This window comes from Colias eurytheme, chromosome 22 (assembly GCF_061535395.1).
Source record: "Colias eurytheme isolate Ceu_HAF_F1 chromosome 22, ilColEury1 Martin Lab GWU primary, whole genome shotgun sequence".
NCBI classification, from domain to species: domain Eukaryota; kingdom Metazoa; phylum Arthropoda; class Insecta; order Lepidoptera; family Pieridae; genus Colias; species Colias eurytheme.
Window position 1 is genome coordinate 2,526,511 of NC_143001.1, and position 16,425 is coordinate 2,542,935.

A 16,425-nucleotide genomic window follows, 5' to 3' on the forward strand; every position below is an offset into this window, starting at 1 on the left:
TATTGATTGAGATACCTATTTATTGAGTTTGCCTCTATGATTTTCATTTGGCAAATGTTTATAATATCCTTACAAGTTATTTAATATGATGTGATTCTCTTACACTATTTGAATTATGTTTACTCACTGCTGCAAATCCATAATCTGCTTCTCCTTTTGCGCCTGTTCCTCTTGCGACATCTGCACAAGTTGCAACAGTCGCTCGGTTTCAGCCGCCAACCGCTTTGACTCCTCCTGAGATGAACCCAATTGTTTCTTGAGATCGTCGGCTTCTTTCTGCGTGTCTGTGAGCTTGCGATTCATTTCTGTTACCGCTGCTGTGCTGCCGCCGGCCTATTTAATTATAAGAAGTTAGTAAATATCATGATTAAAAATAATTCATCATCATCATCATCCTCAGCCCATATATGTTCCCTTTGCACGCTGTCACATGTCTCCATGGGTTGGCAGATGTCACATGTCGTCGAACTTTTGATTCTTCGACATGTCGGTTACCTTACGATGGTTTATGTCACCGTTCGGAGTATTGTTTTAAGTTATAGGGAGGCAATAGACTCCATAATAGAGGTTATAGGTGTTCTTATCTTATTGCAATTTGTTGTTGTTCTTACCTTCCTTAAGGATGCTTCCATTTGGTCCATTTGCTCTTTTCTCTTCTTTAACTGTCGGTCTAACTCCGTTAGCGATTTCTCTTTCTCCTCCACGTCTTTCCGTTTGTTCTCCACCGCTCTTCTGTTCTCTTCAAATTGTTTTCTTGCGTCTTCTAGCTTCTTGAATTCTTCTTGTAGTTGTTTTCTAGCCTGAGCCGTATCGTCCCCAGCTCTGCCGCTCTGTCCAGCTTGTTGGAGTTTCTTGTTCGCTTCTCGGAGATCGAGCTGTTACACAGAAACGTTATTTTACTGTTCGATCCTATAATGTTTCAAATGCTGGTGTTCAATTTGTCACCAACTAAAGTAACCACACTATGTTTCGCTGTACATGCAAAAAAATAAACTTGATATTGAAGCAATTAGAATTCATTTATATTTTTATTTATAGTTAAAGCGAAACATAGTGTGATTAATTTTTGAATAGACAGTGACAAAAAAATCACCAGCAAGATTATAACATGAAATATTTACATTTATATAGCAATTCAAATAAGCTTCAACTGTAATTATGATCTTTCAAAAGTAAAAGTTCTCGTAAGCCCATCATTACAAAAGCTGTAACACGTAGACGCAAATCATAATTGCAGCAATGCGTTCAATGATAGATAGAAAGTTTCAAACACTTTAATATATGACACAACACAATACACAGTTGCAATAGCGATGGCTGAAATATACAAAATTATCGTAACGTGAAGCGTTCTTGCACCGAACATTTTACAATCGCGATATGGTGGGTGGTGCGTTTGTGATTTGGAAATGTCTGGTGCAACTTGCCGAGAAAACATTTACATTCATGAATCTGACGCCGAAATACTTTGCGATGATGAAACTAATAAAACAAATACGAATGAGGGGTTGGAGGATGCCCAGCGGGCCGTGGGAGGCATGCTACTATACAACAACAATGTACATGACACCGATGATGACTCAACAAAAAGAAACGCATGAACATTAAATCAAAATCTACCCATGGCACCGGTGCAATGATTACAACGCGATTTGCGGTTCAATCGAGTTTCGTCTTGTGTTCATACTGCGGTGGACGGAACAAAGAGCAACGCGTAAGATATAAAGAGAAGATGTGTAATAAAAGAAATTTATTGAACGTAGAAATATGTTTCGCTATATTCAATTAATATGTGAGTATTTTCGTAAAAACTAGTAATCTAAACAACTATAGCATAGTAACTATAATGTTTTACACTGTTACCAATATTTAAAGAATTAAAATTTAAGTCAAAAAGCATTTAAAGCGTTTAGTTTATAACTAAATAATGACAGTAGTCATGTGTGTTGCGGGAATAGAAGAGAGTGAAAGTAGAAGACTTAAATCAAATCTAATAGCCGTTGCTCTGGCTCGTCACTAAAACATTACAACATTTAATTCGTGTACGGTATTATAAGAAAGTGATAATCTAGCCCATGAAACTCGATTCAACCCCTATCCCTCCCGGTAGCTGTGGGCCGGGCGATCCTCCAACTGACCTGGCTCTTCTCCAATTCTTGTACGAGCATCTCCAGCTGCGACTGGCAACGTTCCCTTTCCACCGCGAGCGATCGCGCCTCCGCTTGAGCCGCTTCAAGCTGCTTCTGTACTTCTTGCACGTTGGACGGTCCGCGAGATTGCAGCTGCTGCAATTGCTGATGTTGAGCCTGGAATTGTTTCTCTAATGAGTGTAAGCGTTGCTGGCATTCCGATAGCGCTTTCTCCGCTGCGATCGCTTTAGTCTTTTCCGATTCGACGACGGCTTTCCATTTATCGACCTCAGCGGCTCTCTGTGCCTCTTTCTCAGCCTTTTCTGCGCGCTGCCTGAAAGAGTCTTTTTCTTTTGAGACAGCTTGCATTTGTTGTTGTAATTTCGCAATTTCCCGGTCGCGGCTCTCGATAACAGATTTTGCACCGCGTTCGGAATCTTGTGCGATTTTTCTTTGCTCCTCTTTCAATCGTCTCACTTCTTCTCGCTGCTTTTGCAGTTCTGTTTCTGACGAATTCAACTCTCGTTGGAAGTTCACAAGCATGTCCTGAGACTTTTCTAATTGGGCTACAAGTTGATCGCGTTCAATTGTGAGTTGCTTTGTGTCCGCCTCTAATTTGACTATTTGCTTCTCTATTGCATCAGCTTGTTTATCCCTTTGTTCTAGTATAGATGCCATCTTTTCTCTATCTCTCACTGATTGAGCTAATTCCTGTTGTAATTTAACTAATGTTTCTTGCGTGCGATGATCTAATGTACGTTGTTGTTGTTCTATATTACGTCTAGTATTCTGTATCTCAGCTCTGAGAGCATCCCTTTCTTGTTCAATCTGCCGCATCTCTAATATTGTTCTTTCTAATCGTTCGTGCATGCGTCCTAATTCATTTGTCATTCTATCGTACTCTACGCGTGTCGTCTCATTTGTCTCCTGATACTTCGCAAGATGCATTTGTGACTTTTCAAGTTCTTTAGCTAAGCGGCCTGCCTCCATTTCTGTTGCATCTCTTGCTTGTATTGCCTTTTCTAATTTATCACGGAGTCGTTCAATTTCTAGTCTATCTTCCGTCCTTGCCTTATCGCCAGCAACTGCTTGTAATTTCATTCTTTCTATTTGTGTGAGTTCTCCTTTAAGTCTCTCATTATCCTTTTCTAATTGATCCGAACGCAGTTTCAATTTCTCACATCTATCCCTGAACTTCTCACACTCAATGTGAGCACGTTCAAGGTCAGTTCTCTGTTTCTCCATGGCTGTTGATAATTTCGTCACTTCGTTCTTAGACAGTTCCAACTGTATATTCAATTCATGTAATTTAGTTTCCGCTTGTTCCTTTTCAGCTTGCAGACGTTGGATTTCAGTTTGTGATGATTCGAATCGTTCGCGGTGTTTATCGAGTTCGGTTTGCATGCGGCTTAATTCAGTACTCCATTTATCCTGTTCGAATTGGTATTTACCTCGGAGACCCTCGACGCGTTCTAGTTCGGAACGTAGACGGGTAACCTCTTCTTCCGCTTTGCGTGCGCGCTCCAGCTCTAGTGTTGTCTTCTCTAGCCGTGTGCGAAGCCGTTCAACTTCCAACTTAGTTCTTTCGTGTTCTTCCTTCGTATCATGATACTTTCCGTAACGCGCTGCATATCGTTCTGCTTCTTCTCGGGCACCTGACGCATCCGCTTTAACTTTATCTAATTCAGCCTGAACCCTTCTCAACTCGGCCGATACTTTGTCGTGCTTATCGTACATCTTTTCGAGTTCTACCTGCACTCTGGCCATTTCTTCTTGTGTCTTTTCATTGGACGCTTGTGCTTTACCACACTGTGTCATTGCTCTGTCATATTCAAACTGTAAACGTTCACTGTCTGCCACTAATTTTTCTTTCTCTGCTTGCAGTCTTCGCAGCTCGATCTGACTCTTTTCGTAACGGTCTCTCACCATTTCAATGTCAACACATAGTCTATCCATATCTTCCTTTGCTTTCTCTTCCTGTTCTTTGGTCCTGCCTAATTGTAAAGATGCCCTGTCATACATTTCCTGTAGTCTTGCGGATTCGTCTTGCAGTTTCCTTAGATCATCCCTAGATTTGGTAGATAAGTGAACTTGTTTTTCCAATTCCAATTCTAAACGGTCTTTATCAGCTTCCAGTATGTCTATCTTGTTTTGCAGTCTATATATTTCGTTTTGAGATCTGAAACAAAAAAAAAAGATAAGTTTTGTTATATGATAAGTTATTTGCTTTTTTACAACACCACACAATAAGCCACAAGACGACATAGAATACAATGTACCTATCATACTTCTCAAGCATTTTTTCGTATTCTTTGTGCGCGGTCTCTTTTTCCTCTATGGTCTTTTGTGTTGAATACAAGGCTTTGTCTAATTTCTCTTTCAATATTTCTAATTCAGTGAGGGCGTCATCTCGTTCCATCTGAAAATAAAATCAAAATGTATAAGAGCTTATTTTTGTTATTCTTTCAATTTTACTAAAATTAATTATTTTAAAATATAGTAAGTTCATCATATAATGATGAACTTACTATATTTTGCTTTAAATTGTGATTAGATTTTTTTATAAAATTTCAATTTGAAACTTACGAGAAAAAACTTTTAATTTAAGACCTTTTTCATGGATTAAATATTGAAAAACATATTGTCTTATTAAAGGTAAACAGTAAATTTATTTCAAGCAAATATTTAAGCAAAAATATTTTTAGTGGCCGTTATACGTCTGTTATAAATCATTCAGGCAATCAACATAAGAACAAAATCTAACAATTTATCTAACTCACAGTCAATTTCTGATGCTGCTGATGCGCTTTTTCCCATCTCTCCCTTAGCACGTCCAACTCCGTGGCAGCACTATCGCGGTCTCTCGCAGCGCGGTTAGCCGCTGCAGCCGCTGCTTCCGCCCGCTCGCGGCAGCTTGCAGCGTCTGCAAGCGCTGAATCGCGCTCTTTTTGTATGCGCGCTATAAGTGCCTGCGGACAAAATTGACGGTTAGGTGATTTGGAAGAAGTGTATTTAAATTGTATGTTATATTGTGTACTTGTATTAAATCGAAATTCACCCCCTGTCTAATTAATAACTTGGTAACGGTAAGTACGTTTTCATGCAAAATTTGCATGTAGTTATAACCATTTGATTACAAAATTTTGTAAGAAATTACCTGCCATTAATTTGCAGTTACAATACAATTTTAAAAGTTGTTTGTAGAAAAAAATACGAAAATATTGAAAAATTGGGTATTTGTATAGAAAATTCTGAAACTTTAGATGCTACGCAGATGAAGTCGCCTACATAAGCTAAATTTTCAGGAAAATTAAACTTTAGATTAGTAAACATGTACTGTAGTACACATTAGTAATCGTGGAATATTGACGAAAAATTGTGTATCCATATCCTATACTAATTATATCATCGATAAAAATTAGTAGCATTCAATCTCATTAACAATAAATAGCACAACAAATGCGTTGAATTCACAAATCTGCCAATTCAATGTACAAGAGCTAGCCTATATTAAGTACAAACTGAATCATATTCTTCTTGGCACAGTTCCACCTAACTTGTCCCTTTACAAACTATTCGTGCGAAGGGACAATCAATATTTATATACCCATAACTTTGTTACGTCTGGGCCAAAGATCTTGTGATAAAGTTCAAATATAGCAGATCTTTAATAAAATTTACTATTCGTATTTATTGAATAATATGCAATTAATAAAATACACTAGCTGTGCTCCGCAGTTTCACCCGCGTTGCTCCGCTCCTTTGGTCTTAGCGTGATTATATAGCCAGCCTTCCTCGATAAATGGGCTATCTAACACCGAAATAATTTTTCAAAACGGACCAGTAGTTCCTGAGATTAGCGCGTTCAAACAAACAAACAAACTCTTCAGCTTTATAATATTAGTAAAGATTCCATATCGTAAAGCTTTACGACCGTCAATTAAAACCACATCAAACCAAACAAAACACATAATCAATCACATAATTTATTATGACAGTACAGTCATGTTGATACACAGACGCCACCTCGTCTAGACATATGAGAGACGAACGCATTACGCATACAGTGAAGCTTGCCAAGTGTTTTATTACATTTGAGAATATCTTTACGCTCTTCAGAAAGCTCCATTTTGTAATAATCTTGATTCCCGTCCATCAAGACTGTGACCTCATTTTTAGCGGCATTATATCGCCTAATTTTTGGGGTTTTACGTGACTAGAGTGTAAATGATGCTTTCTTTTTCGTTAGTTATTTGCCCTGACTTTACTCCTGTTCAATACTATAATATCATTAAGTATAAGTGTAATATGGTACAGTCTACTATTACTTTTAAGTTTGCCGTCACTCTTTAAATTATGTTATACAATGTGCCTGAGCAAATGTAAAATAAAGGAAATTTAAAAATGAGAAAATTATTAAGTTCTAGGTAAACCTACAAATGGAATGATTAGTAGGTTTAATAATTTAATATACCAATTCACTTTAATGGCAAATAATCACGAAGGTTTGAAGTAATAATTATACCTTTTTTATTAGTTCATTACAAAGCTGATTTAATTAAACCCAACCAGGGGTAAAAACGTAAGATTCAGGTGATTAATTTTTTGCCTATTTTTCTCTTTGTTTAAGGCTTCAACTTTTTATTTTATTACAGAAGTATGGATTGAAATTATTTTTATATTCTTATCAAAATTTAGCAATGTAAGCTTGTAAACATAATCATGCCAAGTCTATTATTATGTTAATTTACGATTTTTCTTTCTATAATACATAAAACATAAGAATATACCAATTTGTCCAAGTCCAAACTGTTTTTTCAATCTACTCCATATTTATTTAAGAAAGAAAGAAAGAAAGATCATTTATTTGACTCCACAAAAAGATAACACGCACACAATACAATTAGATTAAGACAATACAATTCAAACACAGTAAAATTAAAATATATATAACTAAATTAAAAGATATAAAATTAAGAAGTGGAGCCAAAATGGTAGCCACTCAGCATAAATTGCAACGCAGCTGTTGCAACACTGATTTTCAGTGGCCCCTCTTTGAAGCGATTGGAGCGGCAGTGCGTTCAAAAATATAATATTATGATATAATGTAAACTAATAAGAGCAAAAACATGTACTTATGATAATTTAACATGACATATAAATAGATAAATGTTTAAAATTAAATCATAATAATAAATACATAATATAGACAGATAGATCATATACCTACATAATATAAAATATTTGTAAACATAGTAAAAGTTAAACCCATCACACAACTAAGGTTGGAATTTAAACTCATGTAATAAATATTTTTTGTATTTTTGTTTGAAAGAGTTTAATGAGATGGAGTTTAATATTGGTGGTGGAAGATTGTATTTCATAAAAACCTCCAGCTTATAGTAATATCTTATATATAAAATTCTCGTGTCACAATGTTAGTCTGCATACTCCTCCGAAACGGGTGGACCGATTCTCATGAAATTTTCTGTGCATATCGGGTAAGTCTGAGAATCGGCCAACATCTATTTTTCATATGTACCACGGGCGAAGCCGGGGCGGACCGCTAGTATAGGTATATAAAACAACAATTTTCCTTAACAATATCACCATTTACTCTTTCATAAACGCTCAATTGAGTCTACTTACTTGTGCCTTCTCATGCTTGTCTCTAAACCGGTCAGCGTCCAATTGAGCGGTGTCCCTTTCCTTCTGTAAACGAGCTGCTTGACCCAATGCCTTGTCCAGTTGTGATTGGAGTGACTCGAAATCGTAAGCTGATTTCTCGCGGTCTACTTGTAACTGTTGACAATGATGGTTTTTTGTAGAGAACATTATAACATGTGTTAGTGTGTTATTATAAATAAATAAATATTTCGGGAAAATTTTCACACACGGCACGGTCTGATCCCATACTAAGCTTTCGATTGTGTTATGGAAACCAGATGGTTGATAAACATACATATATAATTTTAAATAAATACTTATATAGATAATTAACACCCAGACACAGAGCAAACATCTATGTTCAGCACACAAATATTTGCCCTGGGTGGGAATCGAACCCACGACCTCTGGCTTGGAAGGCAGGGCCACTACCAACCAAGCCATCCGGCCAGTCTCTACATTATTTCTTGTCAATTCATCTCTTCAGTTTGGTAGGTACGTATTTCAGTTTAATGTATTACGTTTATTTGGTTATGGTGTTATCAGAAGGCCATATAATGATTGTTAAAATGTTTGATTATTCTAATTGAGTAAATATGCGTAACAGCCAAATTTGAAGTCGGAACAAACTATACTATAGAACATTTGTAAATGAAATTCGATACACAACGGTCAATTCATTTTCGTTAAATAAATAAACTAATACCTAACCGACATATGAAGTTACACACTGAAATCTAGTAGGATCCTTTACGTGGCAATTGATTGACCTAAATTATAAAGAAACGTCAATTTCAATATAATTACCTTCCTAACTTCCACAGCAGATTTATCCAATTTCTCTTGCAGTTTATCGATCTCTGAATGAGCCGCATCCAGTGATGCCTGTAACTTATCTTGCTGTAACTGTGCCTTGCCCAATGTTGCCTGTGTTCTTTCTAGTTCTTCTCGTGCCTTGTCTAGTTCTGCTATGGCCTTGTCACGTTCTGAGTGGAGACGACTGATGGATGATTGTACCCTGTAGGGAATTTGAGGTTATCTGTATATTGACTTCAGAAGGCTTACGGTTAAATTAGATTTTTTTTGTTTATAATACAATAAACATTTATCTTTAATGGATGAATATAAAAAATGTATATGTTTATCTGAAAATATTAAAAAAGTATATGTATTGTTTTTTGAAATATAAAATACTAAGCAGGATGTGCACGAAGAGAATTTTTAATACAACAAAATGAATCTTCATATTTTTGGTAAAACTTAATCCTTGCAATCGAAAAAATTGAAATGAAAGGAAAATTTAATAAAATATAATATGATTACTCAATATCGATTTAGGATAAACTCTACAAGAATTTATGTAAAATCATTTCTCTTAAGAAATTTTGTCGCAATCTGGGACCATCTCAACTTTTCATATTACTTTATTATTTTAATAAAGTTTGTCACTTAAAGCTCACAAAAGCGTGATCTTTATCATATTTTCAAGTTATGAAGAAACTCTAAAATGTAATTTCAACATTGATAAGATAATTCGCCTAAATTTTTATCCAATTTTTTTAGCTAGTATGACTTTTTTTATGCAAAAATATGTATGACGTTTTTAGATAAATACAATGATAAAATTTTAAACAATACTCACCGATCATATTCTTCCTTCAAGCTATCCTGTTCGGTTTGTGCATTTTCGAGTTTTGCTTTGAGACGATAGACCTCCCCTTGTGATTTCTCTAACTTTTCTTGTAACGCACCAGCTTCAGCTCTGGACCTTTCCGCATCTGCTTGTGTCACTCGCAACTCTGCTTGTGTCCTTCTCAAATCAGTGGCCATCTTATCAGCTTTCTCTTGCACTCTGTCCAGTTCCTGTGACGTCGTTAATGTGCTTCTACCAAACGTAGTTTGAGACCTCTCTAATTCGTGCTTAAGCCTTTCGTTTTCTAATTCTAGTCTAGCGAGGCGTTGTTTTGCAGCTTCCCAATCGGCACCAGATCTTCCCACTTCACTTGCTGCTTTGTCTAACTCTGCTTTAGATTTACCCAATTCGGACTGTGAACTTTCTAATTTCGCTTCAAGCCTGTCCTTCTCGGCTGAAGCTCTTTCGAGTCTTGCGCCCAGTTTTTCTACCTCACTTTCGAGTGCATGCAGTTTCATCTTGTAATCGGCTAATTCTCTCTCATGAAGCTCTCTTTCTTCGTTCTTTTCATGTTCGGCTCTGTCTCTCTGTTCTCTAAGCTGTTGGATTTGTTTCTCTTTATCGCCTATAACTTCTTCTAGAGATGATAAAGCACCTTCTGAGGAACAATGATGCGCTTGCATTGCATTCAGTCTGGCTCTGGCCATATCGACTTGGTTGTCTTTCTCTTTGAGTAAGTCTTCAAGGTTTTCAATCTAAAAATTTTGAATTATGTAAGAATATGTCAAGCTCTTTTATGATACCAAAAAATATATAAAATATTTACATAAATGAAAATAAATGATACAAAAATAAAAATACTACATACCTTATACCAAAATATAACAACATAACACAAAATAATATAAAATTAAACATAAATGTAGCCACTAGCGTTACAACACCACGAAAAATAAAAACAAAACACATAATAAAACAATAAATACATATATTTAAAAATAAAATGTACAAAACGTAACTATAAAAATAAATATTTACTTAATAATACTCAAGCTTGGGACGTAAAAAATTCGAAGACGAAATCAAATATACATAAATAACAGTGAACAAAACGAAAGTATTGAAATTAAATACAATTAGGTACACATTTGCCACCTTACAAAAATAGATTTTAAAATTCTATGTAATCTATTTCATTTCAAAAAATAATACTGGAACTTGGAATGAAATGAACATTGAACATTATATTCTATAACATTATATTCATTATATTTATTTCTATTACATACTTTATTTATTTAAGCTACAAAGGAGTAAGACCTCCAATTGAAGCCTACTCTATAACATCTGTTATTTGTTCAATAATATGCCACAGGAAATTTTTATATTCATGTAACATCAATTCTAACAGATACCTAATAAAACATAGAAGTAGTATACACAGATTGAAATTTTTCGATTAGCAAATATCTCTAGCCCAATGTCATAATACTTTACATTTTCTACAGCACCAACATTCATTTACCTTCCTCTGCAGCACGTTAATCTTCCTGTCCTTGATTTCAGAGTGATCTCTTAGTTCTGCCAACTCGTGCGCAGCAGCCATTGCTGCAGCTGTCTTCTTTTCCACGAGTCTACTCTTTTCATCCAGACGAGCTTTTAGTTCTTCAACCTACACAGGTATTAGTTATGTTAATAATTTATTTGTATGATATAATAGCTGCGCTTTGCGGTTTCACCCGCGTGGCTCCGCTCCTTAGCGTAATGATATATATAGCCTATAGCCTTCCTAAATAAATGGGCTATCTAACACCGAAATAATTTTTCAAATCGGAGCCGTAGTTCCTGAGATTAGCGCGTTCAAACAAACAAACTCTTCAGCTTTATAATATTAGTATAGATAATGACGAATATTTTGTAGTATATTAATGAGTACTGTACTAATGTTTCTTTCAAATATGTATGAATATGAAAATATGTAACTATATTATTTAAAATACCAAATGTAGAAAATATATGTTTATTTTGATATAACGTCTCTAATCTACCATACTTACAACTTTCATATTTACAACTTTTTCCCATTATGTGTTTTTCTATCAAACTTAGTACTTGAAACATATTTTAAAGAATTTATGCTTAGTTGTAATTAAAAAAAAATATTTTATTATTTCAACGGATGAATTTCAATTAAAAATGTTCTTACGTCAGTCTGTAGCATGCTGTAGTGCTCCTCCTTGGCGCACAGGGACTCCTTGAGCACGGCGATGTGCCGCTGGTAGTCCTGGTGCTGCTCCTCTAACGCCTTCATCTTCGCTGCCATCGCCAAGATCTCCTGGTCTCGCCTCTGAATCTCCAGACGGAACTCATCCAACTGCTCATAGCAGCATCAAAAAATCAAATAAATCCGAACATACGATTAGAAAAACCACAAATTCATTCAAAGAAAATCTATCTACATAGGCGATAAGTGATGGCGGAAATGATACTGATGTCAAACATATGCTACTCATTAGCATGGATACGGTTGAAGTTAAGTTAGTATCGATATTCAAGCGGCTCAAGCTTCGATAGATAAAGAAGTGTTAGAAATGTTTTCAGCACTTAATTCTATCAGTGCCGTGGAAGACATTTCGACGTATCTTAATTTAGTTTCTACATGCAATTAATTTACTTTATACAATCGAGCCGATTCGAATTCATTGTTCATATCTGGAAAACTTTCTGTTTATCTAGAACTAGCGTTCGTAATTGTAAAGCTAATGAGTCAAAAGAAAGTTTTCCAGCATCGAAGAGATAAAAATATCATCGAATAAACGTCGTCAATGAACGGGCGCCTACATTGTGATACATTTATCTACCGATACTGTGAAGAGACTGATGACATGACGACTACATGAAGAGGTCGTGTGAGCTATACTAGTGATGGGTGGCGCGGGACCAAGCTATACTGGACGATGAGTTGCGATCACACCGAAAGCGTTTATCAAAACACATAATCAATTTACAAAAACGTAGCTTACGACCTCGACAGTCTTAATCGTTAACGTAATCTCACACGATATACATTCTACGGGCCTATCCTATATAACAAAATATCGATCTCTTAACAATAAACAATACACAAAAATACATCGACGGCTCTCAATGAACGCGGACGCGAACGCAGTCACAGGGTCGTGGCGTATCTGTAGTACCGCGGCGGCTGCGGCTGGAGGGGCCGCCCGTCCGTGGTGACGCGGACGTCGTTGAGCAGAAAACTTACTTGTCGCTTGAAGGGAGGTTCGGCCTTATCGTAAAGCGAGGCGTGCGAGAGCGAGGGCGGCGGCGGGGACGCGAAAGCGGCGAGCTCGCTCTCCAGGAGGGCCACTTGCCGCTCCAGCGTCGCTATGCGCGCCTCCTTGGTCTCCAGGACCGCCGTGAGCGTGGCGCCCGCGGAGCCGCCCGGCAGCCCGGCGGCGGCCAGCGCGCGCTCCAGCTGCATCTGCAGCGCCCTCAGCGTGTCCGCCGTCGCCTTGAGCTCCTGCCACACGCGAGTCGGTCAGCACGCGCCGGCCGCCCCTACACGCCCGCCACGCGTCCGCTCGCTACCGCCTCGCTGGGGCTACGGGCGACCTCCGCAGTGACGCGAGCGGTAGCCCCAGCGGAAACGAATTTTAACACAAAACTGAACCAATGAAATAACGAGACGGTCTTCGCTAGGGTTCATGTGACGGGTCGTAATGAGCTAAACATGCAACGATCGTGACGTACGTGTCAGCCGATGGGACGCTCGGACGTCGACGCGGGTGGGAAATAAACTGTGCTCGGGAACAAGCTCGGGTGTATGGAGGTGAAGAGGAAGCGAGTTGAGAGAAGCCACAGTGGGTGGGATAAGGCGTCGCGACAGAACATTCGGCTGGAGAAATTAATGAAATGAAACTATCAAGAACAACACTAACAGAAACAGTGACTGATAAAGGTATCACAAAATAAAACGCCCATGTGGTAAATACACATATATATGAGAAAGCGGTGACGTGCCATTTATATAGAAGAGGTGCAGGAAATCTACCGGTCAGAGAATAATTCTGATCGAGGAAAATTTCTGGCGTTACTCTAATGTGAAATTTCCCTTTATTAGAATAATAGTCTAACACTGCATGCAATACTGACATTCATCAAGTATGAAACAATTACCTGTTTTTGTGCCATTGCTTGCATTTGCTGGAACATTTGCCTTTCTTCTTCCTTACCTGGAAAATACTTTGTGTGAGTAACTGAAACAATATTATATACATTCGTCTACCACCAGGTTTATTATTATATAATTAGCATGCAAAAAAGTATATTCAGTACACAAATAATTACTACAAGTTTTACTCTTATATTCATTGTAGATGTAATCGTCGAATGAAATCTAAAAAATAATTATTTTACAATTAAAACATGGAAAATATTTTTTTTTTTTATTAGTTCTGGCGGGCTTCCTTTACCGCCTATATAATTTAATATACTTATACATACAAATATTACAAAATATTCAGGCTTTAGTTTGGATTCTTCAATGTGTCCAATATCACTGGCTTTTGAAAGTTAAATATTCTGCATATTAAGTGTAAGTACAACTTATTATGTTTTCATTAGTTCTAGTTTTAGAGCCTATAGAGGCAGATGATATTTAGAAGTGGAAGAAAATTTTAAATAATAGGTAATATGAACTTACCCATTCCCTTATTCTGTAGCATTTCCAATAATTTCTTAATACTTTCATCTCTGGCCTGTAACGTTTGCTTCTGGGTCTCAATTCGTAATTCAAGTTCCTGTATAATAATAATAATAATTTAACCCAAAATAAATAAGAGAAAATGATTAAATAATGTTAATTCATTTAAGTTTTTATGAGACTGAGAACGAACACTCTCTGATGAAGGGAAAATCTATTTTTCATTACATATATTATTGGTAAATAAATATTAGGTTATTATTACATTCGCAAGGACTCACATAATATATAGATTTCATTCCCGTTCTGATTTCTCAAGATTTTCTTTACATTAAGTTCTTTTTGATTTTGTTCAAATTAGGGCTAGGTAAAACAGAAAAATTAAATTGTTCCTTCTAATATCGGAGACGCTATTTCGTAATAATTCCTGATATGAAAAAAAAATATGTGCGTGTACACACGTAAGAAGTGAAACTTCTTTATGACCTTATTTTTCAAAAAATAATTTACTATATGCAACTTTACAGAAATACGTCGAATCACGCGTGATAGGGATAAGAAAAAAAGATGGCGCGTAACGGAAAAATGCCACGCGTAACGAAATAATGTTACACTAAATTTTTTTCCAACCCCGATAAAGAAGTTTCTCTTCAATAATATAATTAAATAATACCTTGATAGTGTCCCTCAAAATAGCTATTTCCCGTTGTAGATGTTCATTTTCCGCGTAAAGTGCCTCAAGTTGTTGCTGTAACTCTGGAGCGGGCTGGCGCATGCGCAGTCTAAGTTCTTCTTCCAATTGACGTACTAGCATTGCTTGTTTCTGTAATATCATTATTTATTTAATATGTGTTATGTGTATCTATTTATTAGTATAAGTAGTTTCGCTATGCGCGATGTGCTCACTAATTTAGAAATTACAAATGTTTTTAGTAAATAGTTTTTAACCCTGTTTGTGTCAATTCCAAGTTGTGAACCAAATAATACAAAATTAAAAAAAAAGTATCTGTTTGTAGGAAAGCTTGAAAATGTACGGTCAGATTTTATTTTCGTAAAAAATTATTAATTACAACTCTATCATTATATTCAACGGCCTAAGTAAGACACCTATCCAATTTGTTCAGATACTTGTTTTCTATTTTAAGCCGAATACATTTTCATAAGAATTTCGCCTAAATAGTTTGAATACAGGGGGTCCCACTGTTGGTATACTTAGCTCAAAGGAGGTTATAGTTTTGCATACGCTGAGTACGTAAAAAAAATACTTATAAAATTGCAGACGCAGTTTTTTTCAAATATGAATTCTTAAAACTCTATGTGTAAACCCATAACAAGCAACCCGCTCAGCTTTGCTACCACCTGTTTCATAGACAAAATGCGCACATTAGCGAAGCGGTATAAGAAATTGTATGAAATAATATATAAGGCAAAATAAAATCAGGTACCTAGCAAGTATGTATGTAATAAGCGTCGTAAGGTAGAGCCGAAAAAATTTACCTACTTATAATGTCCTTGTACAAAATTAGCCTTATTCTTTATACAAATACTTCAGCAAATTATTTGTAGTTTAAAATTAAAACTATAAAACGCAATCTTACAATCACAACTAGTAAGAATTTCACGAAAAATTTATTTACTTGTTCTACGTATTTTGTAAAAAATTACACATAAATCGTATTGAATTATGACCGTTTTTAATTAGTCATTGTCATGAAAGTAGTTTAAATATTAAAATACCAAATAAAAAGCTTTAAAAAGTATTTCCCTTTAAAATAAAATATAGAGTTACACAAAAAAGTAACAGCATTAAGTGAAACATAAAATTATAAATAAGAAGTTATTGTACGATTTATTACTGTCACAAAAGAATGCACAAGTGTAACAAACGACCTTAAGTATTGGAAGCATATTCTCATTTCCCGAAAGTGACAAAACTTATTTCATACCGTTCACACTAGTTTTTCGAAGTGAAAAACCAAGGAAAATTCGCCCATTATATAACTAAGTATACTACTTAGTTTAATAGAGCTTATAGTGTGAATCTATGTATCAAGAAGATACGTATCATTGTTTTTGTGTTTTGGATTGAGTAACTCGAATTTCTATCATAGTATAGGATGAATGAAAATGAAATGAAAGCAGGCACGCGCGTCGTACCCGGGTAAAAAGTAGCCTACATGCTAATCCAGATTATTATGTATCTCTCTACTAAATTTCGCACAGTTCTGACCGATGTTTTTGGGAGAGTAAAAAGGGATACACATTTGTCCAATCTATTCTCACAAACTTAA

General features: G+C 36.1%; 1 protein-coding gene across 4 annotated transcripts in view; it reads right to left on the bottom strand.

The window, feature by feature from the left end:
* The window catches only part of brp (ELKS/RAB6-interacting/CAST family member bruchpilot), a 43,584-nt gene that overhangs the window by 6,142 nt on the left and 21,017 nt on the right, over positions 1 to 16,425 (bottom strand). For 2 of the 4 annotated variants that reach the window (XM_090115228.1, XM_090115231.1), the window contains exons 2-14: positions 14,808 to 14,957; positions 14,135 to 14,231; positions 13,609 to 13,664; positions 11,636 to 11,803; positions 10,955 to 11,101; positions 9,439 to 10,184; positions 8,604 to 8,814; positions 7,779 to 7,931; positions 4,910 to 5,098; positions 4,409 to 4,548; positions 2,139 to 4,308; positions 612 to 875; positions 128 to 333 (exon numbers count right to left, since the gene is read on the bottom strand). In XM_090115228.1, coding sequence (XP_089971354.1) covers positions 128 to 333; positions 612 to 875; positions 2,139 to 4,308; positions 4,409 to 4,548; positions 4,910 to 5,098; positions 7,779 to 7,931; positions 8,604 to 8,814; positions 9,439 to 10,184; positions 10,955 to 11,101; positions 11,636 to 11,803; positions 13,609 to 13,664; positions 14,135 to 14,231; positions 14,808 to 14,957 — 4,697 coding nt within the window. Of the gene's footprint in view, positions 1 to 127; positions 334 to 611; positions 876 to 2,138; positions 4,309 to 4,408; positions 4,549 to 4,909; positions 5,099 to 7,778; positions 7,932 to 8,603; positions 8,815 to 9,438; positions 10,185 to 10,954; positions 11,102 to 11,635; positions 11,804 to 13,608; positions 13,689 to 14,134; positions 14,232 to 14,807; positions 14,958 to 16,425 lie in introns of all 4 variants that reach the window. The other 2 variants (XM_090115227.1, XM_090115229.1) reach the window with 1 other exon arrangement.